At 53.6% G+C, this 16,597-nt stretch overlaps 1 protein-coding gene across 2 annotated transcripts in view; it reads left to right on the top strand.

Moving 5' to 3' along the window:
* The window catches only part of cpsf1 (cleavage and polyadenylation specific factor 1), a 32,830-nt gene that overhangs the window by 1,203 nt on the left and 15,030 nt on the right, over nt 1-16,597 (top strand). Inside the window, exons 2-19 of one of the 2 annotated variants that reach the window (XM_031904652.1) lie at nt 2,515-2,659; nt 2,889-2,916; nt 3,648-3,781; nt 4,412-4,492; nt 5,544-5,695; nt 7,048-7,194; nt 7,497-7,636; nt 8,271-8,381; nt 8,544-8,637; nt 8,784-8,871; nt 9,124-9,246; nt 10,879-10,930; nt 11,052-11,149; nt 12,598-12,672; nt 13,648-13,728; nt 15,118-15,207; nt 15,337-15,432; nt 16,130-16,271. In XM_031904652.1, coding sequence (XP_031760512.1) covers nt 2,516-2,659; nt 2,889-2,916; nt 3,648-3,781; nt 4,412-4,492; nt 5,544-5,695; nt 7,048-7,194; nt 7,497-7,636; nt 8,271-8,381; nt 8,544-8,637; nt 8,784-8,871; nt 9,124-9,246; nt 10,879-10,930; nt 11,052-11,149; nt 12,598-12,672; nt 13,648-13,728; nt 15,118-15,207; nt 15,337-15,432; nt 16,130-16,271 — 1,876 coding nt within the window. In that variant the 5' untranslated portion in view covers nt 2,515. Of the gene's footprint in view, nt 1-2,514; nt 2,660-2,888; nt 2,917-3,647; nt 3,782-4,411; nt 4,493-5,543; nt 5,696-7,047; nt 7,195-7,496; nt 7,637-8,270; nt 8,382-8,543; nt 8,638-8,783; nt 8,872-9,123; nt 9,247-10,878; nt 10,931-11,051; nt 11,150-12,597; nt 12,673-13,647; nt 13,729-15,117; nt 15,208-15,333; nt 15,433-16,129; nt 16,272-16,597 lie in introns of both variants that reach the window. The other variant, XM_031904651.1, reaches the window with a different exon arrangement.

Below are 16,597 nucleotides of genomic sequence, written 5' to 3'. Positions count from 1 at the left end.
TGTCCCCCTCCCTGTGTGTTTATATTCTATTTATTATCACTTGTCCCCCTCCCTGTGTGTTTATATTCTATTTATTATCACTTGTCCCCCTCCCTGTGTGTTTATATTTATTCTATTTATTATCACTTGTCCCCCTCCCTGTGTGTTTATATTCTATTTATTTATTATCACTTGTCCCCTCCCTGTGTGTTTATATTCTATTTATTTATTATCACTTGTCCCCCTCCCTGTGTGTTTATATTCTATTTATTATCACTTGTCCCCTCCCTGTGTGTTTATATTCTATTTATTATCACTTGTCCCCTCCCTGTGTGTTTATATTCTATTTATTTATTATCACTTGTCCCCTCCCTGTGTGTTTATATTCTATTTATTATCACTTGTCCCCCTCCCTGTGTGTTTATATTCTATTTATTTATTATCACTTGTCCCCTCCCTGTGTGTTTATATTCTAATTTATTATCACTTGTCCCCCTCCCTGTGTGTTTATATTCTATTTATTTATTATCACTTGTCCCCCTCCCTGTGTGTTTATATTCTATTTATTTATTATCACTTGTCCCCTCCCTGTGTGTTTATATTCTATTTATTATCACTTGTCCCCCTCCCTGTGTGTTTATATTCTATTTATTATCACTTGTCCCCTCCCTGTGTGTTTATATTCTATTTATTATCACTTGTCCCCCTCCCTGTGTGTTTATATTCTATTTATTATCACTTGTCCCCTCCCTGTGTGTTTATATTCTATTTATTTATTATCACTTGTCCCCCTCCCTGTGTGTTTATATTCTATTTATTATCACTTGTCCCCCTCCCTGTGTGTTTATATTCTATTTATTATCACTTGTCCCCCTCCCTGTGTGTTTATATTTATTCTATTTATTATCACTTGTCCCCCTCCCTGTGTGTTTATTTTCTATTTATTATCACTTGTCCCCTCCCTGTGTGTTTATATTCTATTTATTATCACTTGTCCCCCTCCCTGTGTGTTTATATTCTATTTATTTATTATCACTTGTCCCCTCCCTGTGTGTTTATATTCTATTTATTTATTATCACTTGTCCCCCTCCCTGTGTGTTTATATTCTATTTATTATCACTTGTCCCCCTCCCTGTGTGTTTATATTCTATTTATTATCACTTGTCCCCTCCCTGTGTGTTTATATTCTATTTATTATCACTTGTCCCCCTCCCTGTGTGTTTATATTTATTCTATTTATTATCACTTGTCCCCTCCCTGTGTGTTTATATTCTATTTATTATCACTTGTCCCCCTCCCTGTGTGTTTATATTTATTCTATTTATTATCACTTGTCCCCCTCCCTGTGTGTTTATATTTATTCTATTTATTATCACTTGTCCCCTCCCTGTGTGTTTATATTCTATTTATTTATTATCACTTGTCCCCCTCCCTGTGTGTTTATATTCTATTTATTTATTATCACTTGTCCCCCTCCCTGTGTGTTTATATTCTATTTATTTATTATCACTTGTCCCCTCCCTGTGTGTTTATATTCTATTTATTATCACTTGTCCCCTCCCTGTGTGTTTATATTCTATTTATTTATTATCACTTGTCCCCCTCCCTGTGTGTTTATATTCTATTTATTATCACTTGTCCCCTCCCTGTGTGTTTATATTCTATTTATTATCACTTGTCCCCCTCCCTGTGTGTTTATATTCTATTTATTATCACTTGTCCCCCTCCCTGTGTGTTTATATTCTATTTATTTATTATCACTTGTCCCCCTCCCTGTGTGTTTATATTCTATTTATTTATTATCACTTGTCCCCCTCCCTGTGTGTTTATATTCTATTTATTTATTATCACTTGTCCCCCTCCCTGTGTGTTTATATTCTATTTATTTATTATCACTTGTCCCCCTCCCTGTGTGTTTATATTTATTCTATTTATTTATTATCACTTGTCCCCCTCCCTGTGTGTTTATATTCTATTTATTTATTATCACTTGTCCCCCTCCCTGTGTGTAATTCTGTAAGACTGTACAGCGCTGCGTCCCCTTGTGGCGCTCTATAAATAAAGTTATACATACCGGTAACTGGGGGGGGAGCACAGTGATGACTGGGGGGGGGGGGAAGCACAGTGATGACTGGGGGGGGGGGAGCACAGTGATGACTGGGGGGGGGAGCACAGTGATGACTGGGGGGGGGGAGCACAGTGATGACTGGGGGGGGGAGCACAGTAATGACTGGGGGGGGGGAGCACAGTGATGACTGGGGGGGGGGAGCACAGTAATGACTGGGGGGGGGAGCACAGTGATGACTGGGGGGGGGAGCACAGTGATGACTGGGGGGGGGAGCACGGTGATGACTGGGGGGGGGGAGCACGGTGATGACTGGGGGGGGGAGCACGGTGATGACTGGGGGGGCGGAGCACGGTGATGACTGGGGGGCGGAGCACGGTGATGACTGGGGGGCGGAGCACGGTGATGACTGGGAGGGGGGGGGGCCTGACTGTCACTATTAATGAGTGCGTTGCTCCTCCCCCCGCAGGATGTATGCTGTGTACCGACAAGCGCATCCCCCCACCGGGCTGGAGTTCTCCATGTACTGCAACTTCTTCTCCAACTCGGAGAGGAACCTGGTGGTGGCGGGAACGTCCCAGCTCTACGTGTATCGGCTGAACCCCAACTGCGAGGTATGTTACTGGGGTACGAGCACTGGGGTATCCGCTGGCACCTCAGATACCCCGCCCACCCATGGTGCACTGGGGATGTATCCCACCCCAGCTTGGGCATTGGGTCACATGATGTCTGAGCCAGGAGCTGCCATGTGTGTTACTCAGTACCCCGGGGCCCCTCGCCCCCAGATAGAGATGTTACTGAGCCCCAAACCCTATGTCACTAACTTGCCTTGTCCTTCCACAGAGCTCGTCCAAAGGGGAGAAAGGCTCAGGTAAGTGGCTGTGTGAATACTCACTGTATTTATGTCATTATATGGGCATTGGTTTACCCCCTCCGTGCCTTGCCTTGCCCTGCCTCTGTATAACCCTGCCCCATTGGTTTACCCCCTCCCTGCCTTGCCCTGCCTCTGTATAACCCTGCCCCATTGGTTTACCCCCTCCCTGCCTTGCCCTGCCTCTGTATAACCCTGCCCCATTGGTTTACCCCATTGGTTTACCCCCTCCGTGCCTTGCCCTGCCTCTGTATAACCCTGCCCCATTGGTTTGCCCCATTGGCTTGCCCCATTGGTTTGCCCCATTGGCTTGCCCCATTGGTTTACCCCCTCCATGCCTTGCCCTGCCTCTGTATAACCCTGCCCCATTGGTTTACCCCCTCCCTGCCTTGCCCTGCCTCTGTATAACCCTGCCCCATTGGTTTACCCCCTCCGTGCCTTGCCCTGCCTCTGTATAACCCTGCCCCATTGGTTTGCCCCATTGGTTTACCCCCTCCGTGCCTTGCCCTGCCTCTGTATAACCCTGCCCCATTGGTTTGCCCCATTGGTTTACCCCCTCCGTGCCTTGCCCAGCCTCTGTATAACCCTGCCCCATTGGTTTACCCCCTCCCTGCCTTGCCCTGCCTCTCTGTATAACAGCTTGGTGTTTTGCCCCGGGGCTTTAGCCCCTCCATGTTCAGTCTCCGTTCCTTCTCGCGCCCCATGTGACCTGCAATCTCCTTACTGTGCAGAAGTGAAAGGCCACAAGGAGAAGCTGGAGCTCATGGCTTCCTTCTCGTTCTTCGGTAACGTCATGTCCATGGCGAGTGTCCAGCTGGCCGGAGCCAAGAGAGACGCCCTGTTACTGAGCTTTAAGGAGGCCAAGGTAAGTACCCTGGGGCCCCTGCCTGGCACCATCAGTGCACCCTCTCTTTGCAGGTTCCAGACGGTCAGGGTGGTGATGGGGCAGAAATGTCGGTTGGGGTGGTGATGGGGCAGAAATGTCGGTCAGGGTGGTGATGGGGCAGAAATGTCGGTCGGGTGGTGATGGGGCAGAAATGTCGGTCGGGGTGGTGATGGGGCAGAAATGTCGGTCGGGGTGGTGATGGGGCAGAAATGTCGGTCGGGGTGGTGATGGGGCAGAAATGTCGGTTGGGGTGGTGATGGGGCAGAAAGGTCGGTCGGGGTGGTGATGGGGCAGAAATGTAGGTTGGGGTGGTGATGGGGCAGAAAGGTCGGTCGGGGTGGTGATGGGGCAGAAATGTCGGTCGGGGTGGTGATGGGGCAGAAATGTCGGTTGGGGTGGTGATGGGGCAGAAAGGTCGGTCGGGGTGGTGATGGGGCAGAAATGTAGGTTGGGGTGGTGATGGGGCAGAAATGCCAGTGGAGGGGCAATATAAAAGGACATGAACATTCAGAAGTTAACAGTGGGTGGGCTCCGCCTCCTCCCTGTCTCTCATTTGAGCCCCACTCATGATATGGGGTAACTGATGGTACCCCCTTTCTCCCCGTGCAGCTTTCAGTAGTGGAGTATGATCCTGGCACCCACGATCTGAAGACTCTCTCCTTACATTACTTTGAGGAGCCGGAACTGCGGGTGAGTGCACTCTGGGCAGGTGTGTTACAGGGTATGGCGCCCCCCAATGTCCTGTAGGCCTCCCCCCAAAATGTCTCTTATCTGCACTGCTGGTTCTGACTCCTGATACAACTCCCCAATACCCATTCATCCCTCATTCTCACTGGGTTTATAGTTATGTGTAACTGTCACTGTGTCTGTCCCTTTCCCTTCTCTGCACTGCTGGTTCTGACTCCTGATACAACTCCCCAATACCCATTCATCCCTCATTCTCACTGGGTTTATAGTTATGTGTAACTGTCACTGTGTCTGTCCCTTCCCTGCACTGCTGGTTCTGACTCCTGATACAACTCCCCAATATCCATTCATTCCTCATTCTCACTGGGTTTATAGTTATGTGTAACTGTCACTGTGTCTGTCCCTTTCCCTTCCCTGCACTGCTGGTTCTGACTCCTGATACAACTCCCCAATACCCATTCATCCCTCATTCTCACTGGGTTTATAGTTATGTGTAACTGTCACTGTGTCTGTCCCTTTCCCTTCCCTGCACTGCTGGTTCTGACTCCTGATACAACTCCCCAATATCCATTCATCCCTCATTCTCACTGGGTTTATAGTTATGTGTAACTGTCACTGTGCCTGTCCCTTTCCCTTCCCTGCACTGCTGGTTCTGACTCCTGATACAACTCCCCAATATCCATTCATCCCTCATTCTCACTGGGTTTATAGTTATGTGTAACTGTCACTGTCCCTTTCCCTTCCCTGCACTGCTGGTTCTGACTCCTGATACAACTCCCCAATATCCATTCATTCCTCAGGAGAATGGCAGAAGGGTAAAAGGCATTGTGGGAAATGACCTCTTGGCTGGAGTGGAGATGATTGTGTCAGTGGTACATGCAGTCAGAATCAGCAGTGCAGAATGTGTGTAGGTGGATACAGGGAATTTAGCTGTTGATTTATGTTGGAGGATTTCAATATCGGGGAAGAATAATGAGGCCGGGGCAGTGGTGGGGCAGTGGTGGGGCAGTTATATGGTGATGCCCCCGCTGACTGTCACTTTTTCCCCTTGCAGGACGGCTTCGTGCAGAACGTTCACAACCCCAAGGTGCGGGTGGATCCCAGCGGGCGCTGCGCAGTGATGCTGATATACGGCACCCAGCTGGTGGTGCTGCCCTTCCGGCGGGATACCCTGGCAGAGGAGCACGACGGACTGGTGGGAGAGGGGTAACTATCTACTAACTGCCCCTTGGGGGGGTAGTTTTACATGTTGCACTAGAGACAAGGAATCTCACAGACCCACCTCTATTCAAGGGCTAGTCACCTCTAAATTACCTTTCAGCAGATAGGGAACTGACGCCTGTCTGTGCTTGTGTGAGTGCAGGGCTGTGATTGGCTATCATACTCCTACTGTCCTTCTGGCAGGGACCGTTAGGACACGCCCACCCCTCGAAAAGTTGCAAAAACCTGCTTATTCTATAGCATTCTAAGTTAACTCAAAGGCCAACTAACCCTTTAACCCTTAGTACAAAGTTGTCCCATTGCCCCTTTGTGTTTGGAAGGAATTTTTTTACCCCTCTGAGGCAAATTGGAGACAGATTTAATGTTTTGTTCCCTTTCTCTGGGCCAACTGGCAGTCAAGCAGGTTTCACAGACCAATAGCTGAACTTTCATCCTTATGTACCATGTTTAATAATAATTATCCTTACTAATCTGTGCAGAATTTAGTCACATGACTTCTTTGGGGGGAACGTAGTTAGTGTGGATGAGTCACGACTAAATATGGCATCTCTCTGTACAGGCTATGGGCAAACTTAGGGGGCTGTTCCTGCTGAATTGTGCTTAGTACAGGGGAATCCCTATGTGCCATAGTTTTATGGCATCTCTCTGTACAGGCTATGGGCAAACTTAGGAGGCTGTTCCTGCTGAATTGTGCTTAGTACAGGGGAATCCCTATGTGCCATAGTTTTATGGCATCTCTCTGTACAGGCTATGGGCAAACTTAGGAGGCTGTTCCTGCTGAATTGTGCTTAGTACAGGGGAATCCCTATGTGCCATAGTTTTATGGTATCTCTCTGTACAGGCTATGGGCAAACATAGGGGGCTGTTCCTGCTGAATTGTGCTTAGTACAGGGGAATCCCTATGTGCCATAGGTTTATGGTATCTCTCTGTACAGGCTATGGGCAAACTTAGGGGGCTGTTCCTGCTGAATTGTGCTTAGTACAGGGGAATCCCTATGTGCCATAGTTTTATGGCATCTCTCTGTACAGGCTATGGGCAAACTTAGGAGGCTGTTCCTGCTGAATTGTGCTTAGTACAGGGGAATCCCTATGTGCCATAGTTTTATGGCATCTCTCTGTACAGGCTATGGGCAAACTTAGGAGGCTGTTCCTGCTGAATTGTGCTTAGTACAGGGGAATCCCTATGTGCCATAGTTTTATGGTATCTCTCTGTACAGGCTATGGGCAAACTTAGGGGGCTGTTCCTGCTGAATTGTGCTCAGTACGGGGAAGTTTAATGGTATGTCTGTGGGCAAACGTAGGGGACTAACCAGCACTGTAATGTCCCGTTTCTATAGGCAGAAGTCCAGCTTCCTGCCCAGTTATATCATCGACGTGCGGGAACTGGACGAGAAGCTGCTGAATATCATCGACATGCAGTTCCTCCATGGATACTACGAGCCCACCCTTCTCATCCTGTTTGAGCCCAACCAGACATGGCCCGGGTAGGTCCTCATTCCACTCTCGGCCCAATCAGCACACCCTGGGTAGGTCTTATTGCCCCAATCATCCCAACTAGACCCACCCTGGGTAAGTCCTGAGCCCCCCATCACTCTAACCACCCCAGGTAAGTCTCACCTCCCCAGTTACCCCAAGAGAGCAGATCTTATGCCATCAGTATGTGCCCCTCCCTTTCCCCTCATGCTCGTGCCACACAGGGCCCGGGATTAAACCATTGGGTAACCCCCCCACATAGTGATACACAGCTCTAATCACTTCGTTACTCCCTTTCCTTCCCCATGTGCAGGAGAGTTGCTGTGCGACAGGACACCTGTAGCATCGTAGCTATTTCCCTGAACATCATGCAGAAAGTGCACCCAGTCATTTGGTCCCTCACCAATCTGCCATACGACTGCACCCAGGCACTGGCGGTGCCCAAACCCATTGGTAAGTGACATGGCACATTATAGTGTTAACATTAAACTGCAGTCCTTGCACTTCCCTAACTGCCAGTGGGAGGAGCTCTAGTTCTGTTCTCCTTTACACTGCCCTGACTCCCAGTGGGAGGAGCTCTAGTTCTGTTCTCCTTTACACTGCCCTGACTCCCAGTGGGGGGAGCTTTAGCTCTTACTTGCACCGCCCTGACTCCCAGTGGGAGGAGCTCTAGTTCTGTTCTCCTTTACACCGCCCTAACTGCCAGTGGGAGGAGCTCTAGTTTGGTTCTCCTTTACACTGCCCTAACTGCCAGTGGGAGGAGCTCTAGTTCTGTTCTCCTTTACACTGCCCTGACTCCCAGTGGGAGGAGCTTTAGCTCTTACTTGCACCGACCTGACTCCCGTGGGAGGAGCTTTAGCTCTTATTTGCACCGCCCTGACTCCCAGTGGGAGGAGCTCTAGTTCTGTTCTCCTTTACACTGCCCTAACTGCTAGTGGGAGGAGCTCTTTCTTTCTGTGCATTGGGAGTAATGTGTTTGAAATCTGATTGAATCCCCTTGAAACTCCCATCTCTCTGCTCCTTATTCACTATATCGGCTGTGTGTGGGGGTGTTTATTTCTGACGCGCTCTTCCTGCTGTGTATCAGGTGGGGTGGTGATATTCGCCGTGAACTCCCTTCTGTATCTGAATCAGAGTGTCCCTCCCTACGGCGTGTCACTGAACAGCCTGACCAATGGAACCACTTCCTTCCCTCTCAGTAAGTGCCCAGTTCTATTGCTTTAGTGTGTGTGTCTGTAGCCAATAGGATTCTGCGACTGTGCTGGTAACATCATGTGACCAGGAGTCCAGTTGCTTGTGGGCCATGAGGTTCTGTGTTTTGGTGTGGGGTCTCTTATTCCCATGTGGTTTGTCTGTGCAGAGCCGCAGGAGGGGCTGCGCGTCACACTCGATTGCTCCCAGGCCACCTTCATCTCCTATGACAAGATGGTGATTTCCTTAAAGGGAGGAGAAATGTAAGGCACCATGGGAAGGCGGGCTCCCTCTAACCAATGAGAGGAGGCACATCCTTTTTATTCCCCGCCTCTGGTTCCACGGGGGGGGGGGGTTCCTTGTTGGGCACAAACTGGCGCCACAGCCTTAATTCTCTGCTCTTTCCTAGCTACGTACTGACTCTCATCACAGACGGGATGCGCAGCGTCCGATCATTTCACTTCGACAAGGCGGCCGCCAGCGTCCTCACTACTTCTGTAAGTGCTGGGAGTCCCTGCCAGTCAGTGCCCAGGGGTGGGTCTGAGTAGCCTAGTGGGGGGTATGTTTGGGGCTACTGTGGGTGGCATGTTGGGCGCTGCTAGGGCAAATGTGGCACTGCCGTAGGACGGAGTGTGGGGGGCTGGGCAGGGTGCCCCTGGGTGCTTTTGCTCTCAACTTCAGAAACAGCCCCTGACCCTTAGTGTATGATATTAATTCCTGCTGACCTGACTGTTTCCCCCCCAACGTAGATGACTCCAATGGAGCCGGGGTATTTGTTTCTGGGCTCGCGACTCGGCAACTCTCTTCTCCTGCGCTACACAGAGAAGGTTCAGGATTCCCCAGCTGGGCCCAGTAAGGATCCAGACAAACAGGTATAAACAGAAATGGGGGGGTACTCTGTGGCCAGGGTGGGTGAAAGACTATGGGATATCAGAAGTGGAGGGGAAAGCAGCAGCACCATTGGGCCCTGGGGGGCAACTGTTGGGTAGCAGCACCATAACATAAACATAATCTCGTAATGCTACGGGGCTGTATGGGGGTAACTGGGCGGGGCACATGGCTGTCTAGATGTACGGGGCAGGCTGGGGGTAACTAGGCTTGGATGTACAGGGCGGGCTGCAGCTATAGGGCTGGCCGGGGGTAACTAGGCTGGATGTACAGGGTCGGCCGCAGTTATAGGGCAGGCTGGGGGTAACTAGGCTGGATGTACAGGGTCGGCCGCAGTTATAGGGCAGGCTGGGGGTAACTAGGCTGGATGTACAGGGTCGGCCGCAGTTATAGGGCAGGCTGGGGGTAACTAGGCTGGATGTACAGGGTTGGCCGCAGTTATAGGGCAGGCTGGGGGTAACTAGGCTGGATGTACAGGGTCGGCCGCAGTTATAGGGCAGGCTGGGGGTAACTAGGCTGGATGTACAGGGCGGGCTGCAGCTATAGGGCTGGCCGGGGGTAACTAGGCTGGATGTACAGGGTCGGCCGCAGTTATAGGGCAGGCTGGGGGTAACTAGGCTGGATGTACAGGGTTGGCCGCAGTTATAGGGCAGGCTGGGGGTAACTAGGCTGGATGTACAGGGTCGGCTGCAGTTATAGGGCTGGCTGGGGGTAACTAGGCTGGATGGACAGGGTCGGCCGCAGTTATAGGGCTGGCCGGGGGTAACTAGGCTGGATGGACAGGGTCGGCCGCAGTTATAGGGCTGGCTGGGGGTAACTAGGCTGGATGTACATGGTCGGCTGCAGTTATAGGGCAGGCTGGGGGTAACTAGGCTGGATGTACAGGGTCGGCCGCAGTTATAGGGCAGGCTGGGGGTAACTAGGCTGGATGTACAGGGTCGGCTGCAGTTATAGGGCTGGCCGGGGGTAACTAGGCTGGATGTACAGGGTCGGCTGCAGTTATAGGGCAGGCTGGGGGTAACTAGGCTGGATGGACAGGGTCGGTCGCAGTTATAGGGCAGGCTGGGGGTAACTAGGCTGGATGTACAGGGTTGGCCGCAGTTATAGGGCTGGCCGGGGGTAACTAGGCTGGATGTACAGGGTCGGCCGCAGTTATAGGGCAGGCTGGGGGTAACTAGGCTGGATGTACAGGGCGGGCTGCAGTTATAGGGCTGGCCGGGGGTAACTAGGCTGGATGTACAGGGTCGGCCGCAGTTATAGGGCAGGCTGGGGGTAACTAGGCTGGATGTACAGGGTCGGCCGCAGTTATAGGGCAGGCTGGGGGTAACTAGGCTGGATGTACACGGTTTGCCGCAGTTATAGGGCAGGCTGGGGGTAACTAGGCTGGATGTACAGGGTTGGCCGCAGTTATAGGGCAGGCTGGGGGTAACTAGGCTGGATGTACAGGGTCGGCTGCAGTTATAGGGCAGGCTGGGGGTAACTAGGCTGGATGTACAGGGTTGGCCGCAGTTATAGGGCAGGCTGGGGGTAACTAGGCTGGATGTACAGGGTTGGCTGCAGATAAAGGTCTGGCTATAGAGGTACAAGATGGGCACTAAATCTGAAATTTTTTGCAGGATGAGCCCCCCAATAAGAAGAAACGAGTGGATTCCTCTCTGGCCCGTCCTGGTGAGCACTTTCTCCTCTGTATCATTTGGACAGAACTTCTATCATTCTACTGTGTCCCACACCGTTCCCAGAGTGAGTGTGGGAGGCGGCTGTTAGTAATTAATGGTGTCTCCCCCCCCAGGCGGCAGTAAAGGGAACATGGTGGATGAGATTGATGAGATTGAGGTGTACGGCAGTGAGATGCAGTCTGGGACACAGCTCTCCACCTATTCCTTTGAGGTAAGGGGGAGTCTGTGATGGGGAAATGCACCAGGGTGAGGTTCCAGCGATGCAGCCAGTAGGGGGCAGTGTGGCAGGGTGAGGTTTAGTTGCTCTGGGGGTACAGCCAGTAGGGGGCAGTGCGGCAGGGTGAGGTTTAGTTGCTCTGGGGGTACGGCCAGTAGGGGGCAGTGCGGCAGGGTGAGGTTTAGTTGCTCTGGGGGTACGGCCAGTAGGGGGCAGTGCAGCAGGGTGAGGTTTAGTTGCTCTGGGGGTACGGCCAGTAGGGGGCAGTGCGGCAGGGTGAGGTTTAGTTGCTCTGGGGGTACAGCCAGTAGGGGGCAGTGCGGCAGGGTGAGGTTTAGTTGCTCTGGGGGTACGGCCAGTAGGGGGCAGTGCGGCAGGGTGAAGTTTAGTTGCTCTGGGGGTACGGCCAGTAGGGGGCAGTGCGGCAGGGTGAGGTTTAGTTGCTCTGAGGGTACAGCCAGTAGGGGGCAGTGCGGCAGGATGAGGTTTAGTTGCTCCGGGGGTACAGGCAGTAGGGGGCAGTGCAGCAGGATGAGGTTTATTTGCTCCGGGGGTACGGCCAGTAGGGGGCAGTGCGGCAGGATGAGGTTTAGTTGCTCCGGGGGTACAGGCAGTAGGGGGCAGTGCAGCAGGATGAGGTTTATTTGCTCCGGGGGTACGGCCAGTAGGGGGCAGTGCGGCAGGGTGAGGTTTAGTTGCTCCGGGGGTACGGCCAGTAGGGGGCAGGATGAGGTTAGTTGCTCCGGGGGTACGGCCAGTAGGGGGCAGTGCGGCAGGGTGAGGTTTAGTTGCTCCGGGGGTACGGCCAGTAGGGGGCAGTGCGGCAGGGTGAGGTTTAGTTGCTCCGGGGGTACGGCCAGTAGGGGGCAGTGCGGCAGGGTGAGGTTTAGTTGCTCCGGGGGTACGGCCAGTAGGAGGCAGTGCGGCAGGGTGAGGTTTAGTTGCTCCGGGGGGTACGGCCAGTAGGAGGCAGTGCGGCAGGATGAGGTTTAGTTGCTCCGGGGGTACAGCCAGTAGGGGGCAGTGCGGCAGGATGAGGTTTAGTTGCTCCGGGGGTATGGCCAGTAGGGGGCAGTGCGGCAGGGTGAGGTTTAGTTGCTCTGGGGGTACAGCCAGTAGGGGGCAGTGCGGCAGGATGAGGTTTAGTTGCTCCGGGGGTACGGCCAGTAGGGGGCAGTGCGGCAGGGTGAGGTTTAGTTGCTCCGGGGGTACAGCCAGTAGGGGGCAGTGCGGCAGGGTGAGGTTTAGTTGCTCCGGGGGTACAGCCAGTAGGGGGCAGTGCGGCAGGATGAGGTTTAGTTGTTCCGGGGGTACAGCCAGTAGGGGGCAGCAGGGTGAGGTTTAGTAGAAGTTCCCTGTGCTGTGTTTCTTCTGTCTAGTGACTCCACCATCACTCTGCGTGGGTGCCTGGCCCTTTAATTACCCTTCCCCCTCCCCTGCAGGTGTGTGACAGTATCCTGAATATTGGGCCCTGCGCTACGGCCTCAATGGGTGAGCCAGCCTTCCTGTCTGAAGAGGTAAGCACAGCAGGAGGGCCCTTGCAGCGGGGCCCCTGGGATAGAGAGCTCTAGCTGCTGCGGGGCCCCTGGGATACAGAGCTCTAACTGCAGCGGGGCCCCTGGGATACAGAGGTATAACTGCAGCGGGGCCCCTGGGATACAGAGGTATAACTGCAGCGGGGCCCCTGGGATACAGAGGTATAACTGCAGCGGGGCCCCTGGGATACAGAGCTCTAACTGCAGCGGGGCCCCTGGGATACAGAGCTCTAACTGCAGCGGGGCCCCTGGGATACAGAGCTCTAGCTGTTGCGGGGCCCCTGGGATACAGAGGTATAACTGCAGCGGGGCCCCTGGGATACAGAGGTATAACTGCAGCGGGGCCCCTGGGATACAGAGGTATAACTGCAGCGGGGCCCCTGGGATACAGAGGTATAACTGCAGCGGGGCCCCTGGGATACAGAGGTATAACTGCAGCGGGGCCCCTGGGATACAGAGCTCTAACTGCAGCGGGGCCCCTGGGATACAGAGCTCTAACTGCAGCGGGGCCCCTGGGATACAGAGCTCTAACTGCAGCGGGGCCCCTGGGATACAGAGCTCTAACTGCAGCGGGGCCCCTGGGATACAGAGCTCTAACTGCAGCGGGGCCCCTGGGATACAGAGGTATAGCTGCAGCGGGGCCCCTGGGATACAGAGGTATAGCTGCAGCGGGGCCCCTGGGATACAGAGGTATAGCTGCAGCGGGGCCCCTGGGATACAGAGGTATAGCTGCAGCGGGGCCCCTGGGATACAGAGGTATAGCTGCAGCGGGGCCCCTGGGATACAGAGGTATAGCTGCAGCGGGGCCCCTGGGATACAGAGGTATAACTGCAGCGGGGCCCCTGGGATACAGAGGTATAACTGCAGCGGGGCCCCTGGGATACAGAGGTATAACTGCAGCGGGGCCCCTGGGATACAGAGCAATAGCCTTTTGGGGGGTTAATGCTTGTGTTTCAGTTCCAGGAGAGCCCAGAGCCCGACTTGGAAATAGTTTTGTGTTCTGGATATGGGAAGAATGGTGCCCTGTCTGTCCTGCAGGTAAGTACCCCAAATGTACCCCCGAGTGCTGTTGCCTCTAGCATATTCCTTGTCTGGAAATCAGTGGCTACTTGGGCTACTAGCCCTGGGAACTGAGCCATGCTGTAATTGTTGGCTAGTGTGGATAGGCCACTGCTGAGTACTGCTGAGAAATAAACCAGTTGGGGCCTTTGGCTGAGGAAGCAGTCATACCCCCATTGCCCAGTAGCCATAAGATAGGAGCCAGCCCAGTACATAGGCTAGGAGCAGTGAGGGAGCAGCCATTGCCCAGTAGCCATAGGATAGGAGCCAGCCCAGTACATAGGCTAGGAGCAGTGAGGGAGCAGCCATTGCCCAGTAGCCATAAGATATGAGCCAGCCCAGTACATAATAGGCTAGGAGCAGTGAGGGAGCAGCCATTGCCCAGTAGCCATAAGATAGGAGCCAGCCAGTACATAGGCTAGGAGCAGTGAGGGTGCAGCCATTGCCCAGTAGCCATAAGATATGAGCCAGCCCAGTACATAGGCTAGGAGCAGTGAGGGAGCAGCCATTGCCCCAGTAGCCATAAGATAGGAGCCAGCCCAGTACATAGGCTAGGAGCAGTGAGGGAGCAGCCATTGCCCAGTAGCCATAAGATAGGAGCCAGCCCAGTACATAGGCTAGGAGCAGTGAGGGAGCAGCCATTGCCCAGTAGCCATAAGATAGGAGCCAGCCCAGTACATAGGCTAGGAGCAGTGAGGGAGCAGCCATTGCCCAGTAGCCATAAGATAGGAGCCAGCCCAGTACATAGGCTAGGAGCAGTGAGGGAGCAGCCATTGCCCAGTAGCCATAGGATAGGAGCCAGCCCAGTACATAGGCTAGGAGCAGTGAGGGAGCAGCCATTGCCCAGTAGCCATAAGATAGGAGCCAGCCCAGTACATAGGCTAGGAGCAGTGAGGGAGCAGCCATTGCCCAGTAGCCTCATTGGTCTCTCTGCCTCGCTCTCATTGGTCTCTCTGCCTCGCTCTCATTGGTCTCTCTGCCTCGCTCTCATTGGTCTCTCTGCCTCGCTCTCATTGGTCTCTCTGCCTCGCTCTCATTGGTCTCTCTGCCTCGCTCTCATTGGTCTCTCTGCCTCGCTCTCATTGGTCTCTCTGCCTCGCTCTCATTGGTCTCTCTGCTCAGCCCTGGTCTCTCTGCCTCGCTCTCATTGGTCTCTCTGGCCTTCGCTCTCATTGGTCTCTCCTCGCTCTTGTCTCTGCCGCTCTCATTGGTCTCTCTGCCTCGCTCTCATTGGTCTCTCTGCCTCGCTCTCATTGGTCTCTCTGCCTCGCTCTCATTGGTCTCTCTGCCTCGCTCTCATTGGTCTCTCTGCCTCGCTCTCATTGGTCTCTCTGCCTCGCTCTCATTGGTCTCTCTTCTTTCAAACAGAAAAGTATCCGCCCCCAGGTGGTGACGACCTTTGAGCTCCCCGGGTGCCATGACATGTGGACGGTGATATCCAATCACAAGAAAGAGGAGGTAACCCTTGGGGGGCACATGGGGGCAGGAGGGGTAAGTGGCGCTCCAGCAGCCCCTGATCGTGCCTATATGGGGCCATGGGAAGTTTGCCCGGTGGTCTCTCACCCTCATGTCTCCCCCTTGTAGCAGGAAGGGGAGAAGGAAGGAGAAACCCCCCCTGTGGAGGCAGAAGAGGACACCAACCGACATGGCTTCCTTATCCTGAGCCGAGATGATTCTACCATGGTGAGGCCCCCATAAACTTACCCCCCGCTATGGGGCCCCCCGTCACTATTGTGCAGTGTATATACAGTCCTCTGGCTTCTGTGTTGCCCCCAGTAGCCTCTCACATATGTGCTCCTCTTAATCCTGCCCCAGTCTCATAGATCATTGGTTGGCCTCTGGATCTGCCCCATCTATCCCTGTATCATCCCTGTCTGTCTCTCTCCCAGCATCCTCTCTGTCTCCTGTCTCACCGATGGGTTTCTCTCCCAGCATCCTCTCTGTCTCCTGTCTCTCCCATGAGTCTCTCTCCCAGCATCCTCTGTCTCCTGTGTCTCCCATGAGTCTCTTTCCCAGCATCCTCTCTGTCTCCTGTGTCTCCCATGAGTCTCTTTCCCAGCATCCTCTCTGTCTCCTGTCCTGCGCTCTCCCATGAGTGTCTCTCTCTCTCCCAGCATCCTCTCTGTCTCCTGTCTCTCTCCCAGCATCCTCTCTGTCTCCTGTCTCTCTCCCAGCATCCTCTCTGTCTCCTGTCTCTCTTTCCCAGCATCCTCTGTCACCTGTCTCTCCCATGAGTCTCTCTCCCAGCATCCTCTCTGTCCTGGTGTCATCCACCCATCGGTCTCTCCCAGCATCCTCCCCGACTCTCCCCTGTGCTCCGCCCCCTCTATCTCCACGCCAGTTTGTCTCCAATCCCCTCTCTCTGTCCCGCTGTGTGTAGATCCTGCAGACGGGGCAGGAAATCATGGAACTGGACACCAGTGGATTTGCCACTCAGGACCCCACAGTGTATGCTGGGAACATTGGAGACAATAAATACATAGTACAGGTTTCCCCCCGGGGGATCCGCCTGCTGGAAGGAGGTAGGTAGGTGTGTGTGGGGGGGGGAGGGGTGGATTTGTCTGCCCCAGTACATGCACCAACGCTTATAATTTTATTTTGGGGGGTTATTATACCTGCAGGGTTAGAGCAAGAAATGGGTTTGTTCTTGTTAGTTGGGGGGGGGGGGGGGGGGGGGGGGGGGGGGGGGGGGGGTGGGCGGGGCGGCGGCAGCAGTGTAAGGGTTAGCGCATAGGGTGGGGGGGCACTGTAAGGGTTGGCGGCATAGGGTGGGGGGCACTGTAAGGGTTGGCGCATAGGGTGGCGGGCACTGTAAGGGTTGGCGCATAGGGTAGGCGGGCACTGTAAG

This window comes from Xenopus tropicalis, chromosome 6, assembly GCF_000004195.4.
Source record: "Xenopus tropicalis strain Nigerian chromosome 6, UCB_Xtro_10.0, whole genome shotgun sequence".
NCBI lineage: Eukaryota > Metazoa > Chordata > Amphibia > Anura > Pipidae > Xenopus > Xenopus tropicalis.
This window is presented reverse-complemented; position numbering and strand designations above follow the sequence as displayed.